General features: G+C 45.6%; 1 protein-coding gene across 5 annotated transcripts in view; it reads right to left on the bottom strand.

Annotated features, from left to right (window-relative positions):
- Nucleotides 1-253: 253 nt before the first annotated feature.
- The window catches only part of igsf9ba (immunoglobulin superfamily, member 9Ba), a 40,945-nt gene continuing 24,453 nt past the window's right edge, over nt 254-16,745 (bottom strand). For 2 of the 5 annotated variants that reach the window (XM_088380639.1, XM_088380638.1), the window contains 15 exons: nt 16,064-16,205; nt 15,381-15,526; nt 14,316-14,599; nt 14,126-14,245; nt 13,580-13,730; nt 12,745-12,868; nt 11,723-11,898; nt 11,419-11,645; nt 11,266-11,350; nt 11,028-11,189; nt 10,915-10,960; nt 10,030-10,116; nt 7,914-9,530; nt 4,885-5,018; nt 254-4,807 (listed from right to left, as the gene is read on the bottom strand). In XM_088380639.1, coding sequence (XP_088236765.1) covers nt 4,605-4,807; nt 4,885-5,018; nt 7,914-9,530; nt 10,030-10,116; nt 10,915-10,960; nt 11,028-11,189; nt 11,266-11,350; nt 11,419-11,645; nt 11,723-11,898; nt 12,745-12,868; nt 13,580-13,730; nt 14,126-14,245; nt 14,316-14,599; nt 15,381-15,526; nt 16,064-16,205 — 3,704 coding nt within the window. In that variant the 3' untranslated portion in view covers nt 254-4,604. Of the gene's footprint in view, nt 4,808-4,884; nt 6,272-7,028; nt 7,072-7,913; nt 9,531-10,029; nt 10,117-10,914; nt 10,961-11,027; nt 11,190-11,265; nt 11,351-11,418; nt 11,646-11,722; nt 11,899-12,744; nt 12,869-13,579; nt 13,731-14,125; nt 14,246-14,315; nt 14,600-15,380; nt 15,527-16,063; nt 16,206-16,745 lie in introns of those variants that run through there. The other 3 variants (XR_015859408.1, XM_088380641.1, XM_088380640.1) reach the window with 3 other exon arrangements.

Below are 16,745 nucleotides of genomic sequence, written 5' to 3' on the forward strand. Positions count from 1 at the left end.
TTTGACAAGAGGTCATGTTGACAAAAATGCACAACACTTACACCCGGTGTCTAGTATGTGAACTACACTTTATGAACAAAATGATTGAGATTGACCTCTTCTTCAATTAATCGTAATTTGGAATTGACACCTCAGATGACTCTTTATCTTCACAAGACATTTAGACAAAAGCGTCTTTTCCAACTTTGTTCTCCCTCTTTTGTAACAAAAACAAAGTAATGTACAGCTGTCAATAAAGAAAGTACAACAGGAACGACCTCTTTTGTCTTTTTTATTATGTCAAAATACAAAAATTTGAGAGAAAAATTCCTTATGGGACTAAGCGTTGGACATGATATGGTGACATGAATGTGTTCATATTCTCGCAGGCCGCCCATGTGGCGAGGATGAGCTGAGATGGTGCGCTCATTCGGCAACAACTAGCGCTTGTGGCGCTTTTTCTTCCCTTAAAAAGGCCGAAGGGTTGGAACCAGGCCAGAGTGAGTTTTTTTTTTTTTAGCTTGTTTCTGTTTCCTTCACACACACTCAGACACGCGCGCACAGACACACACACACAAAAGAAAATGATTTTACAGATGCCACTTGACAGCGGTGAGAAAAGTAATACAAATATCATACATAAGGCTTTGGTACAGCACCATACAGTATGAGTTAATTGCTCACAATGTGTCCATGTTAAACCTGATGACATGACGGAACAACAAAAGAGTAAATAAACGAGTTCATTGCGCCAAGATATTTACAAATGTGGATTTTGCACCCGGAAACAGAATGTAAACGTGATGTACAGCACAGAGTGGAGAATGGAAAATGTTCCTCTGAAGCACTACGTGGCTTACTTGCTTGATTATGAGCATTTTACGCTAAAACAGTTAACAATGTAGTGCTTTTTTTTTTTTATTGTAGCCTACAATAATAAGAATCATAATCATAATACATTCTAGTTCCTCAGTGCTGGTACACATAAAAAACAGAGAATATAGAAAAAACTACATATTATTCTAGCTTTCTGTCCATTTAACAACCAGCTCAGATGTCCGTGAATGATTGCTAAAGGTTGGTATTGTCTCTACATGCAAGATTAATACAATAAAAAGAATTGTATCATTTGTTTTAGAAAGTATCAACTTCCGACAGGAGCTAGTGAAGCAGAGAAGTTGTGACCGAAAAACAAAAACAACGGAGCTGACAGTACGTCCAAAGCAGCCATCTTTAACGCTGTACAAGATTCTTTTGGAGAATGCAAGAAAAAGAAAAAAAAAAGATCTCGGAAGACGAAATCCGTTTCTAGAAGAAGAGGATGTGGCTAACCGGTACAGTACGACGAGGAATACGAGACCCTTTGCGACGTGACGTCACACCACCGTCTCCTGCACTTCACTTGTGCCCAAAAAAAAAAGCCATTTCTTTTTTTGCTAGTTTTGAACTCTGGAGCGCAATGGTGGTTGGTAGAATAACTGCGGTTATAAATTGTGGGAAGTGCGTGGATTAAAAAGCATCTGCGGAAGTGCGGACACGGTGTGACGTCATGGTGGAAAGGTTCCATCGATAGTGGTGTGGCGAGAGACGCCCCTGCAGTGATGTGCTTGAGAAAAAATCGCTGCTAACGTGAGATGGTAGACCTACAAGTGAGTCCCCCTCATTTAGGCTGGGTTCACACTCGATATCAGCACTACTTTTTCGAGAGGGTACCTTGGAAGCACGGACGCACGCACACACATACACACGCTATAGAAACATGTTGAGGTCATTTGAAGATCACAAATCTAATTAGGGTCTTTTTTTGGCCCACGTTTCGGAAGCGTACACAATTTTTTTATGATTGACGGCTCTAGTTTTAGCAATCCCCCCCCCACCAGAAACACAAACAAAAAAAGAGGTTGTCGTTTTCTAATCTACAGCACCACAAAGTTTTGAACGTAGCACCAAGTTAGAGTGCTGAGAATCCGCTGAGCAAATTTAGATTTATCAGAGGGATTTTTATTTTTTTCTAAAGAGAATCTTAGGTGGACTATCTTTGTTTGCCACTTATATTGACATGTAGAACAATTACACACTCTTCCACTAGATGGCAGAAGTTACAATGAACCTGTGTATCCACTTACTGCCACTCGTGCGAAAGAATATTAGCTAAAAGGCTAACATTTTATTTTTTGTGAGTAAATTCAGAGATCATCATTTCGCTAAAATTGGTTAAAATAGGAAATTTGATTGATGGGATTTTATTTTTGAGGCCACATCACCCAGCCCTACTGTCACAACTTTTGAAGGCTCTGCGTGAAAGCGCCTACCAAAGTTCTGGAGCTTAACATTTTCACGGGATGAAATATACAAGCAGAAGCAATACATCGTACGTTGCTAATATTGTTACGTTCACTCCTCTGGGGGTAAAACCATGTGCGCTAAAAGCGTGACAAACGAGGCACCTTTAAATATTTCCACTTAAAGCCGTACTGTAAGCAAATACTGTTTTTTTTTTTGAGTGTTTAATATATTTACCGTATATAATCTAATTTCTCTCTCTACATCTCGTCATTTTTGTACATCCTCATTACAAGAAGGTCTTCCCGTAAAACGCGGGTTCTCTTTACAAATACGATACATGTACAGTACATAACAAATATAGATCTTTTTTCCGTTCTTCTTAAATTTCCGTTTCATATTTTGCGTGGGTGCTCACTTTCAGGCAACCATCAGCTTTGACTTCTCATCTGTGGCATATTTGCATGATTGAAAAAAGTATTTAAAGGAAAAGAGAGCTCGTAAAGGGGCCTAACAGTACCGAACGATTTGGCCTGGATGCAGGCTGCGCTTTAAAAAAGAAAAGAAGAAAACAACGGTCATTCAATGCACTGCGACATCGCGACATTCATTTCCTGTACAGCGAAAAACGTACATTCATTATCGGCTAGTGTCAGAAAATTAACAAACATACAGAGTAGTAGCTGGAAAGTAATGTATGGTTGTTGAACAGTCGTGCTGTTGGTTGCGGTTAAGCACAGTGGACCCCCGGGACTCGGACGGGATGTTTTGGGGTGGTTTGTTTGTTTTCTTTGGCTTTTTTTTTGTGTATCCATAATGATAAGCCAAAGAGACAAATGAAAATGACAGTAATAAAACATCAAAACAAAACATTGCCAAAGACTTTTACATTTGTATTTTCAGACTTTTTGATGGAGTTGATGTTAGCCTCAGTTGCTAGCTGCTAGTGAGCCGCTGCTACTCTGTTTCTGCATTTACAGGGAATTACCTATTGATGCAAACAATAATTCAATGCTATGCTAATCAACGCAATGCTAATCGTCATTAATTATGCCGTGCTCTTGTTAAAGTTTCCATGCTAACGTTTTTATGTGTGTCGCGAGGTGCTGCTTAGCTAGTAGCAGACTGTCTAGTCAAGTCTTAATCAATAATATCTATAGAGTTGGATCATTATATATTAAGATTGTGAAAAACTGTGTTGAACTTCTTTCATAACATGAGTCCCGAGGGTCCGCTGTATTGAATTCATTGCTTTTAGGACTTTCCAGCTTTATGAGGCAATTGTATGCTTGCTAAATTTCTACTGAACATGCAGCACCTTTACTCCGTCTGCATGAACTTTTATTTATTAGTTTATTTATTTGCCTTTTTTCCCCTTTTGGTAGCCCTGCGCATTTCACGTCTACTCGGAAATGCGCGGTGAAAACTATAAAAAGCCAACAAAGAAAACAAAAAGGAGTCATGCTTCCTCTCTGGCATAAAACAGAACAGTAGTATTGGAGCCCTTCCCGACGAGACTAATGCGAGAAGGCGACGGAAAAGGCAAGTCGAAGCTAGAAAAAAGACAAGCGCAAAGGCAAAAAAAGGCACCTCCAGATGTGCCACCAAGTGAAATTCATCCTTGTCAACATTTTACGATTGGTCACCCTGTTCGTCTAAAACCTCCCGACCGTCGGCAGAGTCCGTCCTCGTAACATCGACACATTAAGACACGGTCTCAAGTGGATAGTACCGCTAAATAAACACAAGCTAATAGCGAGAACCATACGCTAGCTAACGTGTCGGGGAAAACGAAACAAAAAAACGAGCACATTGCGTGACCCAAACCTTAATATTCTTTTTTTTTCTTCCCCGTATGTAAAAAGGTCAAGTACGTACAGTATACCACAAGAATTACAGCAACTCTGCGTTTACTCTGAGGTATATTTGGTGGTAAGAACCCTGTGTTTAAATACTGACACTATTTGTATTGTAGGAAAAGTTGGTGAGTCGTTGCACCGGGCATAACAGTACACTGTATCACTGGAAAAAATATATGGACCCCCCCCTCCCTCCCCCACATTGCCCGCCCCCTCCCTCGTGAGTGAAAAAAAAAATTATTACTGTAGTACGGAACTTCACTCCCTTGTTTTGACTATTTATATACATGATATATCTTTTCAAGTGAGATGGAGGGAAGCCAAACTAAATGTTCATGTACTCACGTCGATGCCTCCGTTGGAACCCCCATCAGCTCGAGAGATCATACGAAAGCTATCGGGTTGATACTAAGATTGGGTTGTAGGGGTGGGGGGCACAGCGGGCTTGAAATGGAGTTCAACAGCTTGGCAGGCCCCTCGGGGTCAGCGGAGGGTCCCGTAATTGGGGCCCTCCGAGTCGGCGCCGGTCAGGATGCCCGTCTGGTCTTCCTCGGAGCGCCCGCGATGCAGCAAGGAGGCCAAATAGAGATAGGGGTTCTTCTTGGTTTGCCGTTTTCTCGTCCGGTCGAGTAACTCGTCCCCGTGGGGCGTCTGACATGGCTGCTGGGTCTGAGAGGGAGTCGCACCTGAGATGGGAGGGGTGGGGGAGACATCTGATCTAGGATCCGAAAAACGATCTTCACCGATAATGATCAAAACTCACCGGTTCTCCTCGCAGAGGTCGCGTTGTTATTATTGTTGGTGGCCACTCCTTTAGCTTTAGTGATACAGTGGTGTAGCAATGCCGGGAGACTCTCAGACCCAGCAGCAGCATCGCTAGCCCCACCTAGAGGCTCCCTGGGAAGAGCATACAGAAAAAGAGAGAGGTACACCACACGGCGTCCTCGCATTAATCCAACACTCGGAGCCATCGTAGAGTGAAAATACAGAATAATGGCGGCACACCGGTCGGACTGCTACTGAGTGGTCTGAAAAACTCCACATTAGCACTGACGGATGATAAGCGTTAGACACAACCAGGTGGGACAATAAAAGACGGAGAGGAACAGTTGACGCACTTGAAGCAGTCGTTACACAAAGGACTTGATTTTGCTCGGATTGAAATGTGTAAATTTGTTGCTGATCACAATTTGCTTCCTGTTCATAAAAAAAAATAATATGCCATGAGGGTTTCCGCCTTTACATAATGACTGCTTCAGAAAAGCTAAATTGATCACTTCCTATTCATGGAAAAAAAAAAAAAAGAATATGTCTTAATAAGGATGGACAGAGAATAAAAAGGTGGCAGATTAGCTAAAATATTTTGATTTCATGATTGACACACCTCTTATGGAATTGATCCTTAATTACACTAGATAAAATCATTGGAATTGTATTTATTAAAAGATTTGAGATGGGGAAAAAAAGAAACGTCTACTCTAGTGAAATCACGACATGTGGGCCGGCATCTTGTTGGCATGCAATGTATCGAATGGCTAAATTCTAGTTGCTGTTAAAAGTCAGTATTCCGCATAATGACAACCCTGGTATGGAAACAGTGAGCCGAAACTAACAACTAGTAGCCTGTAACTAGTAGTGGCATCTTGTTAAAGCTTCACATACTTTTTTTCTTTTAGCTGTATGTGCTTTGTGATTGGCTGGCGGCCAGTTCAGGCTAAAGAGTCAGTTGTAGTCAGCAATAATAAAAATTTTTTAAAAAATCCTGTCCTGCTCTGCTTTGATGCCCATTTGTACACATTGCAGAACAAGAACAAATTGCAAACCAGCAAAATGGCCGCCCACATGCCCTTAAAAGCCCATCCTTGGAACACGATGGATAGATACACCTTTAATAAGTACATTTCCAGTCTTGACAAAAAAGGATCGAGTTGGTGTAGTTTCACTTATTTATACCTATTACAACTTATTGAGCTAACATTTAACTCATTCATTGCCAGATTTTTGACGGGTTTAGCTGTCCATGGTAGTGAATGAGTTAAATTGAGGCTCAAAGTGGAGCCAAAGGGCCGTATTGAGTGGAGTGAGGTCAAGTTTGTGGAGCCCCACATGGATTAACTGATCTTTTTAGGGATGGCGTCCATGGCTTGCTGCTGTGGAGAGAGAGAGCAAGAGGTATTAGCAGAGAGGGGCGGAGACAAAACCGGTGTGGGAGGGGAGGGGGGGGGGGCACGGCGTGCTGGCTTCAAGCGCAGCACGTTTTCCATATAGACACGAACACGGTACAGCACACGTCGATCGACATGAACACTGCGGCACAAGAGGCTTCACCATGCCGACGGGAGGAGATGGCAGGAAGAGGAAAATGGCCGTTAAGAAGGACGAGTCACATGACGGCAAAGAAGGAGGATGGCCATTAAAAAAAACGGTCACATGACGGAAGGAAGGAAGGAAAGAAAGCACAAATGTGAGAGAGAAGTCAAGTTCGTCTTGTTATTTGCTTGGTCGTATAGAGAGAAGTTTAGAGAATGCATGCATGGCATTTTGCACATGGAACAAATCTTTAAAGGGGAATACTCCTTTCTATCATTCAAGTGCGTCCTCTATTGATTCAAGGCTGTTTGTTTTTCCTTTTTTTTTTTTAATTATTTATGCACAGGTAAACATGTCAAGCAAAGCCACTGGCAAGCCTTTAATGGCGGCAACTTGTGCCGCGGCAGGCTTACATTGGCCTTAAGACACAAATGCGCCCTGCGGCCATGATGATTACAGTATTAGCAAAAAAAAATGGCGCTCACTTGAATCCAGCACAGAGGCACCACCCAAAGCGATTCCCCTTTAAAGGAGAGAGTGATTCGAGCCCTCCACCTGCTGACCCCCTCCCCTGTCAAACATGGGTCCGACCCTTACCTATTGCGGCGTGGTGGGCCGGGTCACAACGCTGCCCAGATAGCTGAGATCAATCAAAGACAAATCAGGTAAGACCCTCGCCCCGCTAGCAAACAGCAGTCTTATACACTGCTACAACTTCCCCCGTCTGGGGACCATTGAAACGCACCAGCCGGTCCTGGCTCGATGCTTGGCGAAAGGGGCCGCTAACATCACGGGGGCATATATACGACATTTTTGTAACTGAATTACCGCGTATGGTATCGCGGATGTATTAGCATGTTTTCGGAAACAAATCCAAAGCTGTCATTTCCGTAGGCGCACCCGAAGGCACCGTTCAGTTGTAAGTGGCGAGGTAATTTCTTCCGAACGCGAAGATTAACCAAGGTAACCGAGGACCAACTACAGACATGAAAATAAATCTGAAAATATACAATTAAGTAGTATGATACATTTTGGTACGCTTATTATCTCAACAGTGGTATCTATAAAGACAATTGTTGTAAAGACAGTTACAGTAATCTGTATTACACCTGATGGCAACAAATTTGTGTTTGACCTTTATACCGTGTTTCAAAACGACTTTTACCTGTAGTAATCGCTAAAATGCTTCAGCTGAAGGTTTCGCTACATTTTGTTTTATTATGTATACGAATCTCTATTTTATGGGTCAATATTATCTCAAAAATGTGCTATCAAAAATACATTGTCAATTTGAAATGGACTTTTTCTCAGGACGAAGAGATTAATTAAGATATGCGTGCTCAATGCTATTACATGCCTTCTGCATATTAAAGAACAATATGCGTCCTAATTACATCTTAACGGAGCCATTGGAAGTCATATTGACTTGGAAAATATAGAGCAGACAGGGAGAGACTATTCTCTGGTGGAAGGATCACCTACCCTGAGGCTGAAACCTGGAGCTGGGAGGGTTCTGAGGGTAGCATCTCCTCCTCTGTCCTTCTCTGGGATGGCCTTTGCCCGAAAACGTCCCTGCCCTCCGACGGGGGAGAGGGGGACTGCGAGGGGTAACTGGCTGCCGTGGAGGCGTAGGACATGTGGGCGCCGTGGTAACCAGGGCCGGCCTGCTTGCCGCCCTGACTCGGAGTGGGCGAGGCGGTCAGGGAGGACCTCCGGGAGACGCCGGCCGAGGTCTGCAGGCTGAGCTCGGCCATCTCCAGAGACCGAGAGGTGCGGAGGATGCCGGGGCGTGGAGGCGGGCGCACGAGAATATCTGGAGAACCCGGCTGGGTGCTAAGCGGGCTTTGAGAGAGCGGGGACAGGCGGGAGGGTTGGAGCACTAAGGGGGGCAGGCCGGGGTCGGCTCGGCGCCCCGCCCTCGGGCTGAGCCAAGACTGGGGGCTACTACTGGGGGCTGTGCTTGGGCTCCCTGCGCGGGCTGCCGAGTCAGGGTAAGGCAACACTGGTACGCCCACTCCGTGGGCCGTGTGTCTGAGCTGGCCGAGACTTTGGGCCTGTTGCATAGCTAAACGCCTAGCCGGAGGCCCCGGGGGCCCGGCTCTGCCCGGGGGAGCCACAGGGACCTCCAGCTGCAGGAGTCTCGGGCTAGTCGGATCCGTCATGGGAGGAAGGTGGAGGCGACCGGGCGGGAGCGAGTGAGAGGCGTACGAGGGCGGCTCGGCCATGTCCGGAGGATGATGTAAAGGATGGTGCGAGGCGAACATGAAGCGTGGACCCTCCAGACCCAGGAAGGGTAACGCGTGAGGCTGCCAACTTTCAGGTGAGCGAGGGGGAGGGCTGTGAGACAGAGAATGGCCGGAGGCGGTGTACTGATGGTGCTCCATCTCTCCGCTCTCCTCGGGGATAGAGGGATAGCCAAAGGGCCCCTCGGCGGTGCCCGGCGGGGAGGACAGAGCGGAGCTATGCGGGCTGACGTCGGGCATGTAGAATGGCGGCGGGATCCCTGATTCGATGCGGCTGCCCAGATACCCATAGAAGGGGCCCTGGGGGAAGCCCCTGTAGCGAGCGGACGGGGCCTGCCCCGAGGCGTGGATTGCGCCGCCCTCTGCGAAGCTCATACCTTCCATGGCCCTGTGCAGGTGGGGGCTGTAGGTTGGGGGCTGCGTGGACTCCAGGCTGGAAGATGTCGGGGACAGCTGGGGCCGCAGCGTGGGCATGATGGGCGGCAGAGGCCCGGGGTCGAAATCGTTCTCCTCGTCGGACTGCCGGAACTCGGGGTACAGGTCGGACTCCTCGGCGAAGGGGAAGCCCTGGATGCGACGAGGCGGCGGGCTGGTTTCCATGACGAAGCGGCCGTCGGGGCCGCGGCATATCAGCTCGATTGGCGTGGTGATTTCGGCCTCGTGTTTGGAGACGCTGTACTTCTTGCTGGCTATGGCACGCTTGGTTTTCTTGTAGAAGGAGAGCTCCTTGTCCTTGTCACGCTGAGGGCTGGGCAGTTTCCTGACGTACAGCCCGGGTCCGTGGGAACCCTCGGAAGAAATGGAGCGAGGCCGGGATGGCGGCGAGCTCTCTGGGCTGATCTTCCCTGATGACAACCTGAATGGGACAGAGACGGGGCTTTGTTAAAAAAAGGTTAGAGCCAAATCGGAGGTCCTCTGAAGCGCCTTGTCATGGGTGGGATTGCTCATGTACCCGCAAAAATGGTAAAGATGTAAAAGTTCTGTGTGTAGCCTATGATAGATTTTTTTTTTCTTCAAGGACACAGAAGAAATTTTTTTCAGCAGTTTCCTTCAATGTGACTTTCAGGGTGACTTTTGCTAGCAGCTATACCAAAAGCGTGTTTTTTTTGAAGATGCAACAAATGATTGCAAAGACAAGCATATGGCAACTTGAGGATGTCAGACAGCTAACAAACAAAGCAGGGATGACACACACAAAAAAAAAGCCTCAATCTGTCCACACTAAGAGCGGCGTAACGACGAGTTGCTGTGCGTGTATCTCAAAAGTGTCTCGGCATGCAAAAGCAACATAACAAAAAAAGGTCATGTTTATATGAAAACATGCATGCCAGGCCAGTGCAGTGCAGCACACTCACAGGGGGCTGGCGGGCGGGGGCAAGAAAGTGCTCCTGGCAGGCTCGTCCCAGCAGGGCTCTACCCCTGGCAAGGGGGTGAGAGGAGGCCTGCGGCGGGAAACAAACAACACGGGCCTAGTTCATCTTTAACTGTATCAAAAAGTAGAGGAGGCCTGCTTGCATACGGTTGTCACAAATGAGCCTGTTTTACTCCAATTGCAGTGCACTTGTATTATTTTTATTTTTTTAAACACAGACGGATGATTACACACACACTGTACGGTCAATGCGCAGCTAAACAACTTAAAAAAAGTGTTGAACACTGAGGGTCATGCAGAGAGCGGACAGTGTTTGAGGTTAAAGAACACACATGGAGATACAAAATCAATACACACACGCACACACACACGCTGCTGCTGGGCCACATTGTGCTTTAAATGCTGACCAGGCAGCTTTGAACTCTTAATCTGCTTGTGATCTCCACACGCTCACCTCTGTGCGTGTTCTTTTGCACCTAGCATATTATTTTAAGTATAATATTGTACATTTCTAAAAAGAATTTTTTTTTTACCTTCATTCACTGCCATTGACGGTGTCAAATCTGCACCGTAACTGGTGTGAGGTCTCGATCGCGTGGTGCTAACAGTGACGAAGCTAACGAGGCTAACGCCTAGTCTCATTCACCATCATCTTATTTTTGTACGTCTTGACTCACGTAGATGTGTGAAGACTGTTAATTCGGAGGAGTAGACCCGACTCGTGGGTTGATGTCCCTGTCTATTCTCCCCACAGCCACTAGGGGGCATGTTTGTCTGCTATCTTGGTATTGATAGGCTACGCTATGCTGCAAATCCCGGCACCAACGCCAAAGAAGATGCAGGACTGCGGACGTCAGCGTTTACTTACGGTGATTCCACGCTCTTCCTGAAGTGTGTCACAGACAAGGGGGGATCTGAAGGGGGAGACGTTCACCGTTAACACGTGTGGCGAGATACCGAAAGCGTACGCCGGTTAGTGACCTGGTTTGCGTTTGAGTTTGCGCCGGTGCTGCTTGTTGACGAAGCACGCCGCCAGAGTGCTGAAGAGAACGGCCGCTGCCAAGAAACAAATCGTTGCCACCACGCCCGCCACCAACGGGCGAGCCAGCCCCTCGTCGGCCACCTCCGCGGGGGGGAAGGGATCTGAGGGACAGAATGGAAAGAAAGTCAGTTCCTGCATGGTCAACATTTTTACGGTAAGATTTTGTTTTATACTGACCCGTGCTGGACACTCCCACTACATTACTGCTTTCGCTGATCAAGTCTTCCATGACTGCCATCACTCGAAACTCATACCAGGACTCCTGGTGTCCGAAAACAACATACCTAAGATCTTTAACCTTCTATTTGCCTGACTAAAATGGACGAATACCTGAACCAGGTCTCTGGCGACTAGCTCAGTCTCAGTGGACGGGATCAGGTCGTCCAGGGTCTCCCATCGCTCCCCGAGGCGGAACTCCATGATGTAGCGGTTGATGGGAGAGGAGTGGTTGCCCGGGGGGAGCCAAGTGAGGAGGACACCGTGCTGAGTGCGGTTTGCGGTGAGGCACCGTGGTGGGGTAAGAAGCACCAGTGGTTCTGGGGTACCCAGAGGAGAGCCTGGGGGAACACAGACAAACAGAACTCTGGGACTGTTGAAATTCACAGTGTCGATGGCCACTCAAACCTAAGCCCACCTGCAGTGTTGACTGTCACAACTTCGCTGAATGGGCCTGTGCCCAGCTTGTTCTGTGCCAACACGCTGAACTGATACTCTGTCCCAGGCTCCAGCCCTGGCACCAGCAGCCACGTCTGAGCACCAGAAACCGGCATGGAATGCCAGTCGTGTGGACCGAAGTCCACTCTCTTTGACCTGTGCCCGGCGAAGGGAAATAGAAACCACAGAATTTAAGAAGATTTTAAATATCATACAATAGCTTGTGACTGGTGTTTGCTAGTGCGAGTAATATTTAGCTTTTTTTTTTTTTAAACTGGCGGGCTTCACGGTTAAAAGTTGGATTGCACACACAAGTGACCTACTTACAGTGATCCACCAGGGAAATAAGGTCACTAACGAAAGGGAAACAATATTACAGTCACCTGATTATAACTTCTTTTTCTTCCAGCTCTGTAATGAAAAAATAACTCCCCCCTCCCCCCCAGAGGGACATAAAGTCCCTTTTCGTGCCGTTATCTTTCATTGTTGTGATCATACCAATAGCATCATGTTTGGCAGTACAAAATATTCCTTGTCATCTGCTTAAAAAATAAACACCTCCCTCAAATAAACCCTTTTTCCATAAAAAAAAAAAAAAAAACAAGTGCTGACCGAGTATTATTGCCTGTTGTAAACAAGTTCCCAAGCACAATTAATGAATATTTGTTATCTACTTAAAAAAAAGCAAACGCCTTGCTTGCTTTCCCCCCCAAGGAAGAAAAAAGGCAGTAACAGAGTCTTATTGCTTGTTGTAAACGCATTCCTTCCGCTAATAAATAACCGAGTGTGCCATTCACACACACACACAAAAAAACCTTCCTCGAATAAACGTCTCCTTCTTTCCCCACCAGACTTGTGCAGAAAAGATAGTGACTAATTATCTCACATCAAAAATGCTCACACATGGATATGGGAGACTCGAGCTTGTTTTCAGTGAATCTTGCCAATCAATGCGCGTAAACAGTCTCTCGGTTCAATCTTGAGTCGAGTAAATGCACTCACACTGGACCGTACCACACGGAAAAAGTCTGCTCGAAGCCGCCGTCGTAGCCCGCTTCCCAGGATACATTAGCGGAGGTGGTCGAGGGCACAACGTGGATGTTGCCGGGGGCGTGTGGGCTGGTGCCTGAGTGGGTCATAAACACACATACACAAATAGAAAGCATAAAGGAAAAGAAACAATACATATTTTGTATTCATCAATCCAGTCATAATTGTCGTTATGTGCACCGATTAACGTTTCAAGAATAAATTTGAAATAATTTGAGGATTAAGATGCAATTTTTCTAGGAAGAACGCCGTCATTTTACAACAATAAGCGGAAATAAAATAATATTTCCATTATACAATTGGTCTTATTTTAAGTTGGGGGATCAAAGTTAGCTTAGCATTAGCGCTGCACATACCATAGCTCATATGGTACATATAATAAGCAAACTAAGACTAGAACGGGAGTCTCATTAGTTGTGCTGATTTAAAGTCACTGCCGTTCTTGTGACTCATCCATGCGATGTGCCCGGCTGTGACTTTACAGTTTGCAGTAAAGACGTCCTTGCTCCACTGGCTGGACACACACAAAAAAAAGCTGCGCCACGCTGTGATTACAGAATGAGTCTTCAAATGAGGCACATAAAGCTATTACAGATAAGATGAAATGAAATTTTAATGACGCCCACGGCCAAATTGGATAGAGGCGAGCAGATTACGAGATGTCTATTGCTCGCTGCTTCGTGGGAATCGCACAAAGCACATGGCCGAGAGCCATGATAATCAACTTCAAGACCTGATGATGATGAGCTATGTGTGTGTGTGCGTGCGTGGGTGTGTGTAATGGTACCAATGACCAGGATCTTGGTACTGGCGGTGATGCTCGTGACCACGTTGGTCGCGACACACTCCCACTCGCCGTGATCCTCCTTGCTGAGCGACATGAACTGTAAGCTGCCGCTCGGGAGGATGTTGTGCTTGCTCCGGCTTGGCTTCCCAACCTGCATGTAGATTTTCAAGGAAGGAAAATAATCCAAAATAAGTTAAAATGTTACTATCCACTTGTAAAATTGGCCCAAAAAGTTAAATAATAATAAAAAAGGCAAAATTTTCCAAGATTTTTCCATAAATTTGTACAATTAAAAAACAAGTTTGTCAAAAATTTTAAAAAACTTAATGACAATAATGTCAACATTTATCAGGAAAAGTTTAATTCTTTAATTAATCATTTATTATTCAAATTGATTGAATTAATTCATAAAAAATAGTCATCATTTTGACAGCTCAAGATATTTTTATGTTCGTAAAATAAAGTGACTATCATACAAGAATGAAGCAGAAATTTGACTCAAACAAAATCCAAATACAACAAAAAAAAAAGTCATTTCTGTCTCACCTTCCTCCAAGTGATGCTGGGAATATCGGGGTCTCCAGAAGCAGCACAGGGGATGACTAACTCTCTGCCGGCCTCCTGTCGGTACTCCCCCCCAGGCCTCACGTTAAAGTAAGGGGGATCCTTCACGCGGACACACAAACGCTGGCATCAGAATCTATCGGAGGCGCCCACTGGCAGCTCCGCGTGGTACCTTTAGCACCAGAGTGGCAGGGGGGGACATGCCCATGGTACCCAGGGCGTTGTAAGGCACACAGGTGTAGGTGCCCAGGGAGTCTTCGGTGGCTTCGGCTACCCGGATGCTCCCGTCCGGCGTCAGGCTCCAGCCGGGGTACTTGTCCACTCGCAGAGGGTAGCCGTCCTTCTCCCACTTCACCGACGTCACGGGTGGATTGGCGTCGGCCGGGCAGCGGATGATGCCTGGCAGTTTGCGGGGGACGTAGATGACTGGCGGCATGTTGATCACTCGGGCCGGGTCTGGAGAGAATCAAGTGGACATTTTAGGAGAATGAAGTCACAATATGATGAGGAGAGCTACAAAGATATGATTTAAAGACAATAATTTTTTTTTACAAGAATTCCGATGCTTTCGGGGTTAATGGCATGTTTATAAGAGAATAAATCAAAGTGTTGAAATGTGACATTGAAACATGCTGTACAGTTAATACAGATTGTCTGGGACAACTGATTTAAAAAAAATATTGTGCGCCCGTGGCTGCAGAGTCGTCAATTCCCCCTCGGCGCTCCGTTCCCACATAGCTTAGCACGGTAATCAATGACTGGCAGGAGGCAAGCGGGGAGCAAATTAGCTCGGCTAGCGCACAACGGTTGACGATGAAGGCAGCCTGAGAGCAAAGCCTTCATTCTTGCAGGAAACAAAAATGGATCTCTCTTAAAATGAAGACATGACGAAACGATGGCCGCCACGTGAACTAAAAATGGCTAACGATGAAATGAAAATCAATTTCATACCTCATGAAATCAAGACCGGTTACATCTTAACATAAAAATGTCTGCCACGTGAAATGAAGATGGCAGCCATATGAAATAAAAATGACGGGCCTTAATGAAATGAAAAGGACAACATAATCCGATGTAATGAAGACGGCGACACCGTGAAAGGCTGTCTTGACGTAACCTTGAAATTGGGCAAGGAGGCTGCATAGTAGTGAGAAATAATAGAGCAGGCTCCACGCTGTTCCCCTCCTCCACCCAACCCCCAACCGGCGGCGCTGGCGGTTGCCACGGCAACACTCACACTGAACGGTCAGGTAGGCCGACGCCGAGGGCGAGATGCCCAGGCTGTTGCTCGGGCCGCACGTGTATTTTCCCGCGTCCTCGGGCTTGACCCGGAAGATGATGAGGGTGCCGTCGATGAGGATGCGCACTCGCAGTTTCAGATCGCTGCATGGGGCGACACGCGTGGTTTTATTTCAACGCACACGCAGACCAGTTCATACATGTGCGTGTAGCGTTCTAAATTACATGAAGAGGCCATAAGAGAGCAGCAGAGAGTCTAACAGTTGATCATGACAAAATTGGCACATTGCACTCAATAAAGGGATCATAAATTGCATTAATTTTAAACTTATTTAATTGAAATGAACAAAGAATTTGGTTTCTGTTTTTTGAATGATTTTTTTCCAAATTTAAAATTAAGCGTGTAGATTAAACCATTATCTTAATATTTTTATTCAGTTTGTATAGTTTTATTATTTTGTCTAAAATTCAAAATATGAAGTTATTTTTAAATCAGGCATTATTTTTTCTTAAATTAATTTTTCAAGTCAAACAATTAAAGTTGTCTTTTTTGACAAATAAGCACAATATAATAAATATTTCTTTTAGAAGATGCTGACATTGCGAAAGGTTCTGACAATAACTACAACACAAAACATCTTTCCACTGATGATGTACAAAATAATATATTTATATAATTACTTCTTGAAGTAGACATTATCCTCCTCCCAGAACCAGGTGTAGGTCAAGTTGCCAGGATACGCTTCGGCTTGGCAGGTGAACAATGCATTCTGGGATATGTTGACAGTGACGTTCTCTGGCGGGGACACAATGAACGGAGGCCCTGAAACACAAAATGTTGTTCAGCCATAATATTATCATCAACCGGCTGTAGTGACATTAATTAGTTGTATTAAGCACACTACAATGAAGCTGCTTGTTAAATATTTTCTTTGCCATTTTTTTTCCGGTTCTATTTAACTTCACACTTGTACAACGGTTAACCTGTTCTTCTACAGAGAGCACATGCATCATTTCCACTCCTAATCACCAGAGCGATGACACAACGCAGTACGGCAGCCACTGTTGGTTGTGCTTGTCGAGCTAGCGCGTGCTTCACATTGTAACCTTTCCGTCCCCCTTGAGAGCACACTCGCTCTTAACTCACCATAAAAAAAAATAGAGGGGAAAAAAAAAAAAGCAGAAGCCATGAAAGGTAAGATGTCTTTTTGTGAGCGGGGCCAGATACAAAAAAGCCTGCTGCTCGTTTCCAGCGTTGAGGATAAAAGTGGACGACTGACAGGCACAACGAGGCACAATCGGGTGAAAATGGAGAAACTTGGGAAAGAAAACTCACCCAGGATAAAATTAAAATAACCAATTA

The sequence above is a fragment of the Syngnathus floridae genome, chromosome 7 (assembly GCF_059516105.1).
Source record: "Syngnathus floridae isolate MCC-2025c chromosome 7, RoL_Sflo_1.0, whole genome shotgun sequence".
NCBI classification, from domain to species: Eukaryota; Metazoa; Chordata; class Actinopteri; order Syngnathiformes; family Syngnathidae; genus Syngnathus; species Syngnathus floridae.